Below are 15559 nucleotides of genomic sequence, written 5' to 3' on the forward strand. Positions count from 1 at the left end.
GCTAGAACGCCCATGTGGGCGTTCCATAGCTGCATGATCTCTCCTACAGCCCAGCATGTAGTCATTCTCTCGAATGTCAATGCATGATGGTTAACACCCCTTTTGCACAGGTACTTGTAGTGCTACGTAAAAAGATGTAGTCAGCCAGCAGGGTGACTAGAGACAGACATACGGCAAATTGCCGGGGTGCGCGTCTAGATGTAGTCAGACGGCTGACTACATCTAGACGCGCACCCTGGCTATTTGCCGTATGTCTGTCTCTAGTCACCCTGCCAGCTGACTACATCTAGACGCGCACCCTGGCTATTTGCTGTATGTCTGTCTCTAGTCACCCTGCCGGCTGACTACATCTAGACGCGCACCCCGGCTATTTGCTATATGTCTGTCTCTAGTCACACTACCGGCTGACCATCTTTTTACGTGGCACTACAAGTACCTGTTAACCATCATGTAATGACAATGACAATCGAGAGAGTGTGTACAGTGGTACAATCTTTTTCTTGCGACTGTTTGGACGGGAGTACATCAGACGTAGCAAGTAAAATTGTACAGGTGTGTACGTGCGTATCGGCTGTTTGTGGATGGTCCGACACGTCTACGGTCGGTCAAACGGTCGCAAGAAAACAGGGATTGTATAGATGTGTACCAAGTTATTTTCCCACAGCCACCTGGCAATCACCTTAATAACACCACAGTACATCGGGAAGGGTGATAGCTAACAAGCATGGAATAAAATAGGCCTTCATTGTACTCAATGGCTGTCAACTGGAAGGTGCCCCCCCCCCCCCCCAAGTCCTGGCAGGCTGCAGCCTAATCAGCTTATTGGTTAATCAGACACTGGGTAGGCTAAGTGACTGTACATCACAGAATTTCCTAATTCCAATAATATGTGTATAGAGTTGTACCTTACTATATACTGGAACACTGCTCAAGTGAATACAAATTGTGATCAGGAACAGTAAGCAATACTCAAGAAAACCCAGGGAAGAAGAAATAGATGACAGATGGGCCAATGAAAGAGGTGGTCTGGTGACACCAGGGTGTCAAGATCTGCCTACACAGATTATCTTTCATATTTCACTTTAATCATCTATTTCTCAAAGTTAATATTTTGAAGTAATGCTTAATATTTGGACACATATCATTTTCATTAATGAAATAATTATTGTATTATTACATTTTTATTTATAAGGCGCCACAAGTGGTACGCAGCACCATACATATAGCTCACATTAGAACATTACAGGGTACACAAATAAACATAACAGCAACAGAAGAACTAAAACAGAGCACAAGTAACAATTAGCAGCACAATTCGTAGTACACAATACTGCTGAGATGTAGGGAAGCAAGTGAGAAGAGATGTGGGTATAGATGGTAAGTGAGTAAGGGAGCTGTAATTGAAATGCAAGAACAGTGCTGTGAGAACAGGAGGGATGAGGGCCCTGCTACAAGGAGCTTACAGTCTAGAGGGAGGGGGAGACAGAAAGGTGACAAGGTGCAGGTAAGGAGACCTGAAGCCAAGAAGTGAGCTCGGCAGGGCTGGTGAGGACATGAGGTAGAGAGAGTGGAAGGACAAAGTAGTCCTCTCCATCCTCATATTCTCCTTTCCCCCCTTCCGCCTGCACCCTTTAACCCTAACAGCCCTGCAATGTGGCCCATGCCACAACACACCCCACTAAAGTGCAGAAAGCATGCAGAGTGAATAGATATAGCACAGGATCGAGGAACCATGGTTCCTGTACAATAATGTGTCAAAATGGAGAGAAGAAAAATAAATACAAAGTTAGGTGAAGTAGTGTGAGAAGCAGGTGTAGAGGGTTGGGATACGGTCATTGGGTCACCAACATGATGGTCGACAAGCATTAGGTTGACACATTAGGTCGACATCCATTTAGGTCGACATGACTTAAGTTCGACATGCAGGGAAGTCAACATGACTTAAGGTAGACATGGGTCGACAGGGCCATTAGGTCAGCATGGGTAAGGTCAGGTAGCGCTGGCAGCAAATGCTCCGGGCCTAAAGAGGATTCTCTGCACATGCCGAGTATTTTCATTGAATACTGCCCATTGAGGATTTCGGGATCTTCTGCACCTGTTGCAGCAGCTCCTTCCCTGCTTTGGTTGGCATGGGTAGGTGGATAGTTGGAGACTGATGCAGCAGCTTCTGTCCCGCTGTGGTTAGGAAGTGAAGGTGGATAGTTGGAGAGATGGTCTTTCTGCTGCAGCAGCTTCTGCCCTGCTGTGGTTGGGAAATGAAGGTGGATAGTTGGGGACCTGCTCTGGCTGCTGCAGAAGAATCTGCCCTGCTGTGGTCGGAAAGGGAGGTGGAATAGTTGCAGACTTGCTGTGCCTGCTGTAGCAGCTTCTGCTCTGCTGTGGTTGGGTAGAATAGGTTGATAGTTGGAGACCTGCTCTGAATGCTGCTTTTGCCCTGCTGTGATTGGGAAGGGTAGGTGGAACAAGAATTGCATAAGCATAAACTTTCGCCCGTCCGTTGTTGGTTCAAGAACCTGAATAAGAGTTGATCGCTGTTGTACAAATACACAATCCCTTCAAATATGGAATGAACGCACATGTGTATTGAACATAGCATGCATGAGCTAGCCAAACTAGCAATAAAAATAGCAAAAGGATCTAATTGTAATCCACTTGAAACTTGACTGACAGAAAGACAGCATTTGGGGCTGGCACATGGCCATTTTCAGGGACTGTCCGAAAAAATGCAGACATGCACAGGCATTTTTAGGGAGGGTGTGTAACGTCAGCGCCGGCCTTGATCACCCAGTCTTTTTTTGGTCAGAGTTGTGGAACGGTCAGGCCATATTTGCACAGAATGGAAAAATCATTAGACGGTTTTTGAATTGCTTATGGATGTGTGACAGGATACCGGTTTTGCACAAGGCAGGTTTTTTTATTCTTTCTGTCTGGGCATTGGCTACCTATTAGCAATCATCTCCAACTTTGCAGTACATAATTGGCCTAATTAAATAAAGAAGGTTACCCAGTGAATGTGTTCATGTTGCTATAGTATACAAAGTAAACAAACCCATTTATTTAGGTAAAAATGTATGGAATCATAAATTATATCTGTTGCAATATATGTTTTTATAAGACGGTTTGGTACTGCAATTGTTTCAATACCAACTTTTCGAAAGACTTGAGACAGGGGGTGATTCTGGTTGACTCCACCATTTGCAATTTGCGGGTCCTCTAAACACTGTCTGGTGTCCACACGAACACCCCCCCCCCCCGCATCGCCATTTTCCCTGCATGCACGCAAATGTTCTGACAAAAGTAACAGGCCCCGGGTGTTCTGGTCACTTAGCCAAGTGTCAACTGGTTCAGTTAAATTTGATTATTCTCATGTATGGCCGAATTTGGAAAGTATGATGTCACTGTTATATAGAACAGGAAAAATAATATATTATACAGATTAACAGATGCTTTTAATACAAACTTAAATTACTTAGCACAATTATAAATGAAGCATTTTTTTTGGGGGGGGGGGGGGGTTCCATTGTGCGCAGAATACTTTTGCAAAATTTAAATATATTTTTCTACTTCTCTTTTCTTCTAGTTTTTCCAAGTGAGCAAGAACAGGGGCCACCGGGGCCCCCTGGACCCATTGGCCCAAGAGGATTACCTGGCCCATCAGGACCTCCAGGAAAACCAGGTTATGGAGCACCAGGGCCACAAGGAGCTCAAGGAGTGCCTGGACCACCAGGATTTTCCTCCATTGGAAAACCAGGACAGCCAGGTCTACCTGGAAAGCATGGAGAGCGTGGAATTCAAGGAGAAAAGGGTGATATTGGGCCTATTGGTCTACCAGGACCAAGAGGTTTCCAAGGACCACCAGGAATACCTGGACCTGCTGGAATTTCTGCAACTGGAAATCCAGGTCCTCAGGGAGCAATAGGAAACCCTGGGATAAGAGGGGCACCTGGATTTAAAGGTGAACCTGGCATGCCTGGTATTAATGGAATCAAAGGACAAAATGGTTATGGAGTTCCAGGTCAACCAGGAGAGAGAGGACCTCCAGGTTTGGTTGGGCCCCCAGGGCCTCAAGGTCCTATTGGTTTTGGTAAACCTGGTATAAATGGTCTTCCTGGACAACCAGGAAAAGTAGGTGAAAGGGGTTTACAAGGTGAACCAGGAATGCAAGGACCCACAGGGCTTCAAGGACAACAAGGACTACCTGGGCCAACTGGAGTTGGTAAACCTGGAATAATGGGTGCACCAGGACTACCTGGGCCTTCTGGACAAAAAGGGCATCCAGGACTGCCGGGCATGCCTGGCCCCCAAGGAATACAAGGTTATGGAAAGCCAGGTTTACCAGGAGTGAAAGGTCTAAGAGGACCAGAAGGTATCCCTGGTAATCCTGGTATAAAAGGTGACCAGGGAGCTGTTGGTATTCCAGGACAGCCAGGGTTGGTGGGGTTGCCAGGAAATGCAGGCATGCAAGGCTCTAGAGGGTTTCCGGGAGAAGTTGGTTTACCGGGATATAATGGTGAAGTTGGTCCAAAAGGTTCTCCAGGAGTTCCTGGTCCTAAAGGTGAGAGAGGTTTACCTGGGATAGAAGGAAAACCAGGGTATCCAGGTGAGCCAGGCCTTGCTGGTCTCAAAGGGCTACAAGGCACACCAGGTCAAAAAGGAGATAAAGGTTTTCTAGGACCACCTGGTTTGCCTGGAATAGTAGGTCCAGCAGGCCCTAGAGGAGAGGTAGGTTACAATGGAGAACAAGGACCAAGAGGAGCAACAGGTATACCGGGTATGAGAGGGCAAACAGGAGCACCAGGAATTCCAGGTCTTCCTGGACAGAAAGGTGATAAAGGTGTACCTGGTTTACCAGGCCCAGCTGCTATTGCAGTTAATGGTATACAAGGACCAATGGGACCACCTGGAATCCCTGGACCAAGAGGAATGAATGGTGAGCCTGGATTACCTGGGCAACCAGGTCCCCCAGGCCAACCAGGTCACGTAATAATGCCACACCACATGCCAGATGGTTATGCAAAATCAGGGCAAATTCAAGGTCTTACAGAGATTCGGGTATCAGCATTTACTGCTATTCTCTCTAAAGCCTTTCCAGCAGTTGGTGTACCAATAAAGTTTGACAAGATCTTATATAACAGACAAAATCACTATGATGTCCGAACTGGAATATTTACATGTAGAATACCAGGACTCTATTATTTTGCTTACCATGTACATGTAAAAGGAACAAATATTTGGGTGGCACTGTATAAAAATGGTACACCATTAATGTATACCTATGATGAATATAAGAAAGGATACCTTGACCAGGCATCGGGCAGTGCTGTCTTAGACCTAACTGAAAATGATCAAGTTTGGCTTCAGTTACCTAGTGCAGAATCAAATGGCTTATATTCTTCTGACTATATACATTCATCTTTCTCAGGATTTTTGTTTGGTCTCACATGATAAGGCATTCGCACATTTAAATTTTTTTATTTTTTACTATGAAATACATTGGGAGGACAAAATCTATAAAATGCAAAAAAAATGCAATACAATACATTGCCTTTTTGAGATTTTAGATGCATGAAGTGTTATGTTAGGTTTAATAGATATTTAAATTAAAAATATCTGATATGAATTACCCTAGTTGTTGAAATCTAAATATTGAAAGCCTGTTTATGCCAATTTTTCTATTTTGCCATTGTTTCATTAAAGGAATTTTAATATAAAATAGAATAATAATGTACTGTGATTTTGCCCATAGCTTTTATTTCCTTAGTAATATGTAAAGCCAAATGAACCATCTGAAGTTTCTCTTCCCGTGTCGATTAAAAATTCCGTCCATCTACAATATGATAGCGATATGATAGTGGTCGAAACTTATATTATTAGAGACTTGATGTACTTCAGCAAACACTATACATAAACAGAGTAAAAAAGAAAGCCAAAGGAACAAATGGGAATTTGGGTGTCCTGTGAAGCTCCATAGCTAAATTTCTTTTTTTTTTTTTTTTTAATTCCCTGACCAACCAAAAACACAATTAATGTGATATTAGAATGCCTTAACTTTAATAGCAATAATCGGAGTTCTATACTTTAGGTATCCTGTACAATTATCACATCATTATGTTCTTATACAGTTGTTTTCTTTTGAAAGCATACCTTTATCTCGAACATTATGATAAAATGTATTAAACTTTTACTGTACATTTCACAATAAACCAATAATTATTTGTCAGATGTATTTTACATCAATCTTACTAAGAATAGTAATTTCTTGTTAGATTCAAAATATAGCATGTTCAAGTGTAAAGACAATATGATTTTAAAAATAATCCAGTTTATTTAAGAGGAATTTATGTTAATTATGATAAACTACAATTCTTAAAATTCTTATTTAAAACTAAATAGCATTTTCAAGAACGTATTAACCAGTAATGTATATATATTTTTTCACTGCAAATAAGGAGCCAGTTTTGGAATATTTTTAAATATTATTATTTAGCATGCTAATCAATAGAATAGATCAGTGATTGCAAACCTTAGCACTCCAGCTGTTGTTGAACTGCACATCCCAGCATGCCCTGCTACAGTTTTGCTATTTGGTCATGCTAAAACTGATGCAGGGCATGCTGGGGTGTATAGTTCAAAAACAGCTGGCGTGCCAAGGTTAGCCAACACTGGAATAGACTAACATTTACAAACTAAAACAAGGAAGTTAAAATAGACACTTTAACACAAGAAATTAATGTGAATCTGGAAAAAAAATTGCTTTTCACTGAATATCTGACAAAATTGTTTAAAAAGCAAAAAAAAACTAAAAACTTTGAAACATTAAATTTCACACACACACACACACACACACACACACACACACACACACACACACACACACACACACACACACACACACACACACACATATTATGAAACAACTTAAGCCTTACTGTCTGTCATGAACTACTAGAACTCAGCAGGTGCTTCATGGGTCTGACGAATATTTTGCATGTGATCTGTAGCACCCTGCTCTTTCCATAGGATTGGGAGAAGAGCTCTCTCTTTTTGTAGCCAAAAGAACACCAGGGGGAAATTTAATAGGATGAGAGATTTACAAAGTGAGAGATTTGATAAGAAATCTCCAGTTTTTTTTAATGCGGAAATCAATTACATTGCAAAACCAGTTTGGGTTTGCAGTGTACCGTATTTTTCGCTCTATAAGACGCACCTGACCATAAGACGCATCTAGTTTTAGAGGAGGAATACAGGAGAACAAATATTCTGCTAGGGTCAGGGAAAAACCCGCTCTGAGATGATTGTAATCTGGAGGTTACCTGCCAATTTTTTCATTTATTTCTCATATTTCCTTTCTGTGTGATCTGTGCCATATGGTTAATAGTCCTCTATTAACAAAGTTCTGGCATTAGCCAGTCCAGTGGAGTGCCTGGAGCCAGCCTGCAACCTGGAGTACCTGCTTCCTTTTACACAACCCCTTACCCCTTTACACAACCTTATTTCCATAAGACCCTTAACCCTGGTACCTTTTATTATGAAGTTTCCAGGGAACGACACCAAATGTCTGCACTGTAGAAGTCCTCCTGCAGCTCTCAGAGCCTCTGCTCTGCTAGTCCGTTTGACAGTGACCAGGCCAGGTATGTGTGTGGCAGGGTGACAGCGTGTCCTCTCAGCCTGTAGAGCTGCCGTGGCTGCGGTCTCCCCTCCTTAGGTGCTTGTATGGAAGAGCCGAGGGCTTGTGCAGCAATGAGGGGGGGGGGGGGAATATCCTCTCTGCCCGTGGGAGATACTATATGATGTATGCTGCAGCTGGCTTTCCCCCCAGCCTCTCACCTCCACGGGCTGTGCGGCAGTGCCGGGAGCTTGTGCGGCGGTAAAGAGAGTTTGTAAAGCGGCTCTCCCTCCCTCAGCCTCCCACCACTCCAAGCTTATGAGGCGCCGTCGGGAACTTGTGCGGCGGTGCCGTGGGCTTATGCAGTGGCGAAGGGGGATAGAGTATCTTCTCAGCCTGTGAGTGCTGCCGTATGTCGCGGCTCTCACCTCCGGCTTCCGCTAGCTTTGCCTTAGTTTCCTGGGTCAGCATTGTGAAGCGTTGTATTCGCTCCATAAGACGCACACACTTTTCCCCCCACTTATTTTGGGAGAAAAAGTGCGTCTTATGGTGCGAAAAATACGGTAAATGATTGCCGCTTTAACTGGAGATTTCTTACCAAATCTCTCACTTTCTGAATCTCTCATCTTATTACATTTCACCCTAAGAGTTCAATCCAATTGTGCATAATATTTTCGCCCTTGTGAGTTAGTTCAAGAACAGCCAAACTTTACTGCAGATCGGACTAGCACATTTTGCCCACAACTGGATTGACCCCTATATTGCCAATAACATCAAGCTTAAATCCTGCTTTAACACCTAAGAGTTGCCAGAGTTTTAGACTTCCCTATTATACTTCAGAGTTCCTGTGTACTTGATCATGGGTTCCACTCGGTATGCTTCTTATCACACACTTTAGTTGCTTCCTGAATTCTCAGTTAGACCTCAGCTTGTGACCTGACCATCCTTTCCTTTAACCTCTGTTTGCAACATTCCTGCCCGGTGACTTTCCAACATTAAAAGCTAGGAATAAAGCCATGTACACATGGTGAGATATTGGCTAATGGCCAATTTTGACTAATACCCCTTTCACATCAAAAAAACAAATTACGAGTTAAAGCTTTTCAAATTGCTGAAAAACCCGGGGGGGGGGGGGTGGGGGGGGGGTTTGTGTGAAAGGATCAACCCGCATCTTAAATTGTGGGTCCCCAAGCCTGCTCTTGCCCAGGGTCAATGACCCAGGAATTAAGAACAGGGTTGTCCCTTTAACACCAAAGAAAATAACAGGTTTTTCAGAAAATTTCCAGGTTGAAGAGCTTTAACCCGGTAATATGCTGATGGTGTGAATTGTGTCATACTGCACCCGGCAAAATGACCTGACACTCAAAACTTTTGCCTAAGCAAATTTGACTAGATGCACAAGATATTTTGGCTAGATGATTTTGACTAAGTGATTTTGTCTAAAGAATGATAGTCTATGATCTAGTCCAAACTGCCTTGCCTGCACAGTCTATCTATACTAGGTGATATTCTGTATCGGTATAGGCAGGAGAAAAACTTTGAGATTTTGGCTAATTTAGAAGATTTTGACCTGCCAAAATCTCACCATGTGTACACCACTTAAGTTTAGGATTACCATGCTCTCTATACACACAAATCCAGGTTTATGAAGATTTATTGTGAATCTTCTGGATAAAAATAAAACAAAGGCTCTCCCGTCACACAAATGTTTCATCCATGAGTTAATATTGACAACAGCATACATTAACCACAAACTTTATTTAGTTTAAAAAGGATAATGGAGTACTTACTTTCACAAGATATAGACTGTGCTCCTTTATGGTGCCTTGACTTAGTTATATTTTAAAAGGCAGATATGAATGGATAGAAACCTTGTAAAAAATTCCAGAAGCAACATTCTTTAATTTTTTGCAGAAAACGCGATAGCATTTCAATTATTACAACTGTTTTTAACATCTAGTGGTGGAGATTCAATTATCCTAAAGTGGCAGCATCCATTAAATTCAATTGTTTTGCAATAAGTATTACGCATGAAAAATGCCTTTTTCAGATGCAATGCTGATTGTGGATATTCCCGTTGAATTGGTGCTGTTAGTAGCACTAAAATGATGCGCAATGCAATTCACATTTAATTGAATAACCCATATTGTACCCGTTGTGTAAGTTGAATTTTTTTTTAAATAAAGGAGATAGCAAGGACCAAATTTTTGTCTTCTATGGGGCATGTGTAAGATGTATAAAAATGTATATTTTCTTCAAGATAATGTATTGTTTTTCCTAACAGATCATATTTTAATTCCATTTTAGATATGGGAATAAATATGTTAAAAATAAACATTTATTTTAAAATGTTATTTACATACTAGATTTTCATAAATCCACTATTATAAGTGTGATGCACAGTGCTGAATTTTGCAAAGCTAAACCTTCTCCATGTGGTTTTATTTGCCAATTTGTAGATTCTAATCTTATAGTGTATCAAATCTTTCCTGGAAAGATTTGATACACTCCCCAGACATATTATTATTTACATTTATTTGTATTGTACTATTATAACACCCATTGTATACAACACATTTGTTGGCAAGCTGCTCAATCAGAGGTGATGTCACTCAGGTGCCAAAAGGGAGGGATAATTCTGGTTAGGAAAAAAACATTTTGTATCCCAATTGCACACTGAGTGAGAGATATACACATAATAATCAGATAATACAGAGATCTTGGTTGCATATATCTGCAGATATAGGGCTAAGCCCCCATGCCGTACATCAAGGAGTCTCTGTGTCACTGGGGGTCCCATTGTATACAACCAACCAATCAATCATATTCTATCTATTATCTTCTAAACAGGTGCTAAATAAATAAGTAGATTCTGATTTGTTGTTATGGGCAACATCACATCTTCAATAAAACTCCCATCTTAGTAAATAAACCCCACAATGTGTAGACTATTTTATGAAAAATGTAATATATATATATATATATATGTTTTTGGAGGGAGCACTCATGACATTTTCCATTGGAAAATGTCATGAGTGCTCCCTCCAAAAACGTACATATTATTCCCCAAAAGGGATAGGAAGCACCGGACTAGTCATTCATCACAGGAGAGTGCCAGGCATTTCTGCTAATATATATATATATATATATATATATATATATATATATATATATATATATATATATAAATACACACTGACTAAACCATATGTAATAAGCTCTTCTACATATGTCTCTGAAGTACTGAATAATTGAGCCTTGTCCTGGTAAGGGATAAAGTCATAAAACTTGAACTGAGTCTAACAATATTTACTGGAGAATTTCTGTTTGCACTTTGTATGCAAATCATGAAAAAATATATATACTGTAGTTTTATTTTATATTCTGTTCGACAGAAAAATCAGATATTTGAAATGGATCATATAAAAAGCTGCCATGGTTCAGCTGTGTTGTAGCCCAAAGCAACCAGTATGGAGATCAAACAGGTTAGTAATATTGATTGAGGAGATACTGGTTGTTATGTGGTACAATATGATTTTGTAATTAGCAGCATTTTGTATGACAATAATGCGTTTATAGATTATTGGTCACTTATTTCCACAGTTGAGGTACTGTAGCCATTTTCTTGGCTTTCCGATTATGCTGCCTATTAATTGAACAGAAACTCATAAAGGATCATGTAAGAACCATGATAGTGGATAAACAATTTGCCTTTTGCAACATTTTGAGGATTTATTTGGTAAAGTGAGCCACCACTCCTCCACTAATACCCACATATGCTCCCCGACACAAGCATGTTGCAACCATTTGGGGGCATATCCCATATGCAGCAAACATGGCTCTGTCATTTTACCTCAGACGACCATGTTCCACGACCAATTTTTTTTTATTTATATAGTGCTCTTTCTCCAATATGTCTCAAGGCTACTATAGACCAATATGCATCCAATGGTTGCATCTTCGAACACAAGCCTAAAGTGGGCATCTCAAGTTGCCAATCCCATTGGCTGCAACATTTAAATATGTTTGCAAAGATTATATGTACTGAATCACAGCTGCAAAGGCATTTGGGTGCATCTCAATTTGCAAAACTAAACACAGACTGATTTTAGAGTTGCATAGTGGTTATGCAGTTACCCTGTCACACAGAGGAAAAGACCTGGAAACATTTCCAGTTGTATGTCAGTTTGAATAAGTGTACCTGGTTTATGTTTCCCAGTTCATGACCCTGGTCATGACAATGGTTTTTTAAGGGTCTGTGGTTTGAAAGTGTGGTCCCAAGGAACTCTACACAGGCTTATGCAGGATAGACACGGATGGTGTGAAAGGTTAAAACCTGAGATTTACCAGGATCCAAAGTGTGGTGTGAATAGTTGTAACATTGGTGAAAACCATGTTCATGATCTTGGGTAGGACCTAAGGTTAAAAGACTGTTTAAAGTAACATTGCTAGCATGCTGATTTTGCAGTGTGTAGATAGTGTACCCCATAATAATTTCACTGTAAGATCACCTAATATTTGTAATGATTTTTCTACCATAAAACACATCATTATGCATCATTAAATAGTTCTATGTAACTTGAAAAATGTACACATGTTCTAGCAGACATTTTTGTTACTCATAATGAGCACTATAACAATACTCCTGTACATTGGTTTTAAACTATTTTGCAAAACGATTTTTGTTGAATGTGCTACACAGATATGCAGCACTGCATTGTTTCAATTAAACTTTATTATTTTTATCTGACTTTGGTGCATCAAATAATAATATTTATAAAAAAATGTTTATTATCTCGTTGAACTAAATTTGAAAAATTATAAAGGACTGATTGTATGTATTTCACAATATACAGTATATGTTGAAATGAAAACAAAATTGTTCCTACATGCACCAATAATGATTAATTTTCTATTTGTGTTACAATAATAAAAATTCCTGTACATTACTTATTTGTGTGCAGTCTTTTAATTAGAGATGTGCGCGGACTAAATGTTTTAGATTTTTATTCTAAAATTTTATCATGTTTTGGTTTTGACAAAACCACTTTCAAATGTTTTGGTTTTGTATGTTATTTCTTCAAAAATTAATAAAAGCAGCTAAAATCATGTCATTAGGAACAGATTTTGTTCCTACAGTATTATTACAATCATTAAAATGAATCTACAGTCAGTTCTAACACCTCACAGTATAATATTTCTGTCACCAATATGGCCAAATGCTGCAGTGAAATGGCTAGCTAGACTAAGCGACAGAACAGCGGCAGAACCATACAGCAGATTAAAAGATTATCACACATCTATAAAACATAGCGGTACAACAGTGGCAGACAGGATGCCATTTTAATAAACAATACAACCCCATGGAATGTTTTCATTAATCAAGAGATAGATGAGTCCCAAGTTCACCTTTATGGTGTGTACACACGTTAGATGTGCCTTAAGATCCTATCCACGATCTGATCAGATAGGATCGTGGATAGGATCTTAAGGCACATCCGATTTGCATCCTATCTTGACTATATAGTGCAGATCTGCACTATATAGACAAGGCAGCCAAGACTTTCTGGCTTCCGATACATGAACGCACATCGGGATCGGATCGGGATCGCAAGGGTTAAAACCCTTGCGATCTGCATCCGATGTTGATCCGATGCCGACTATATCGTTAACATCGGAAAGGAAATCGGACCGTGTGTACACAGCATTAGAATCAAGACTTTATCAGGGACTCGGCGGATATCGCGCCGGGAGCTGCTCCAACAAGGGCGGATCTATATGTACAGCCATACATACACTAAGCTGTTATTTTGACATAATATTGGCTCTCGCAGGTCTATAAAATTAGGTATTAGGTGATCTTGACCAGATATGTAATTTCTGGCTGAAGCAGAACAACATATCAGCCAGATCATTCAGTGTGTATGCCCAATTTGGTTTAGTGATATCTTCCAAGCTGCACAGCCAACTGGGAAATATTGCACGTGGCGCTGTACAGTGTAATGAAGGACAGAATAAGGGATCATTCTGACCTTTATGCATAAAAAAAGCATATCCCTGAAAGCAGCTCTGTGCGGCAGAGAAAAACACAAAGGTTTTACTGAACCTGTGTGTTTTTAGGTGTAAACTTATTTTTTTCTCAGGTTATCAATTTAGACAGCACCAAAAAAAAAAACTAACATTGGTAAAAAAACACAAAAACTATTTTTCTACAGTTACTTTGGAGCTCATTAGATAGCCCCCAATGTTGTATTGGAAATAAGTAACAATTTTTTTTGAAACAATGAATGCTGAGGTAGAATCTTAAATGTAATGCCACTAGGGCATTAATCAGGTGCTGATTTGGAATTTGTTCAAATTTAAGCAGCAGTTGAAGATAAGGAATAGTCAATTCCTAATAAGCACAACAGAAAAAAGAAAATTTGAACTGCGTTTTTTGAGGAAATTAGTACCACATTTAATTAATAACCATTTATTTACTTAATCAATGTGATCACAGTTAAATCATAAAAAACATGATACACATTAAAAACATTATATAAAATAGCATTTGTGCTGGGTGCTGGCCTTAATGAAAGTATGGGTATATGCTTCCACTGTCAATGGGTGTAAGTGGAAGTCAATGGAAATGCACCCCACTGATCCTTCCTTGGGTGGATCCTGTTCCTGCTGGACTCCAGTTACCAAAGTGGTTATGGGGGTGGGGTGGGGGGACAGTTATTAGACACTCACGTATCAGGGATATTTACCACTACTGCATGCTGCAGTTGAAGTGGTCCCCAAGAAGATGTTACTCTGTCCTTGGACACTCACGTATCTGGCATGTCTGCCACTACTGTGGACTGCAGTTGAAGCGGTCCCCGTGGAGTTGTTGCTCAGTCCTTGGACAATCACGTGTCTGGGATGTCTGCCACCTATTGCAGGCTGCAGTTGAAGTGGTCCCCGTTAAGGTTGCTCTGACCTTGGTGTGCCCCAAAGTTGATGGCAATGTCCACTTTCGGTCCTGGTCCAGGTATCCAATTGGAAAGACAAATTGTATTCCACAATCCACACTGGGAAGAAGGAGTGGGGGTGCTGTCCCCAGCTTTTTCACCCAGCACAAATGCTATTTTATATAATGTTTTAGTGTTTTTAATGTGTATCATGTTTATTATGATTTAACTGTGATCATGTTGATTAAGTAAATAAATGGTTATTAGTTAAATGTGGTACTAATTTCCTCAAAAGGTGCTGTTCAAATTTCCTTTTTTTCTGATGTAGAATCTTAGTCTAGTTTTTTTTATCTGTTTCTATAAGGAAAAATTGAATATCCCTAATGCAGAACAACCAAATATTTTATTGTAGCTAAAAATATGAGTATATGAATCTAGAGTATAATAATTTACAGTATATATTTGTCTTCTTACTGTATATACTCGAGTATAAGTCGACCCGAATATAAGCCGAGGCACCTAATTTCACAACAAAAAAACTGGGAAAACTTATTGACTCAAGTGGGACCCTCACTCGAGTTTAAGCCGAAAGGGGGCTTTTTCAGTATAAAAAATGTTCTGAAAAAGTAGGCTTATACTTGAGTATATATGGTATTTTGCAAAAATAAAAAACAAAGCAGTCTGAGTTTAGAGGCACTATAATAACAAAATATGCACTATCAGCTTTTCTTACCATCATTAAACAATGTTTATGTAGGCAGGAACAACCCCGGTCTGCTACCAGTTGAATTGGAAAAACGATGTAACTAGGCTGTTTGGAACAAAACTGATACTTCTTTTACAATACGTTTTTAGATCCTGGTCCAAGAGCAAACTATCATTCCAACATCAGGAATAAAGAGGTGTCAACTCTAGAGCCAAGTTTAGTGCTTCAAGATGTAAGTAGAAAGAGAGCTTTCACAGGTTTTCTCCTACAGTAAGATGTTTATGTTCTTCAGTCAATGTATATACAAAGTTATTT

At 40.0% G+C, this 15559-nt stretch overlaps 2 protein-coding genes across 6 annotated transcripts in view; one reads left to right on the plus strand and one right to left on the minus strand.

The window, feature by feature from the left end:
• COL10A1 (collagen type X alpha 1 chain) overlaps window positions 1-6179 on the plus strand; it is a 147037-nt gene extending 140858 nt beyond the window's left edge. For both annotated transcript variants that reach the window (XM_083176856.1, XM_083176858.1), the window contains one exon: window positions 3581-6179. In XM_083176856.1, the coding sequence (XP_083032982.1) occupies window positions 3581-5445 (1865 nt within the window). In that variant the 3' untranslated portion in view covers window positions 5446-6179. The remainder of the gene's footprint in view (window positions 1-3580) is intronic.
• The window catches only part of NT5DC1 (5'-nucleotidase domain containing 1), a 273425-nt gene that overhangs the window by 232771 nt on the left and 25095 nt on the right, over window positions 1-15559 (minus strand). The window lies entirely within an intron of this gene.

Source organism: Crinia signifera, chromosome 3, assembly GCF_055691185.1.
Source record: "Crinia signifera chromosome 3, ASM5569118v1, whole genome shotgun sequence".
Taxonomy (NCBI): domain Eukaryota; kingdom Metazoa; phylum Chordata; class Amphibia; order Anura; family Myobatrachidae; genus Crinia; species Crinia signifera.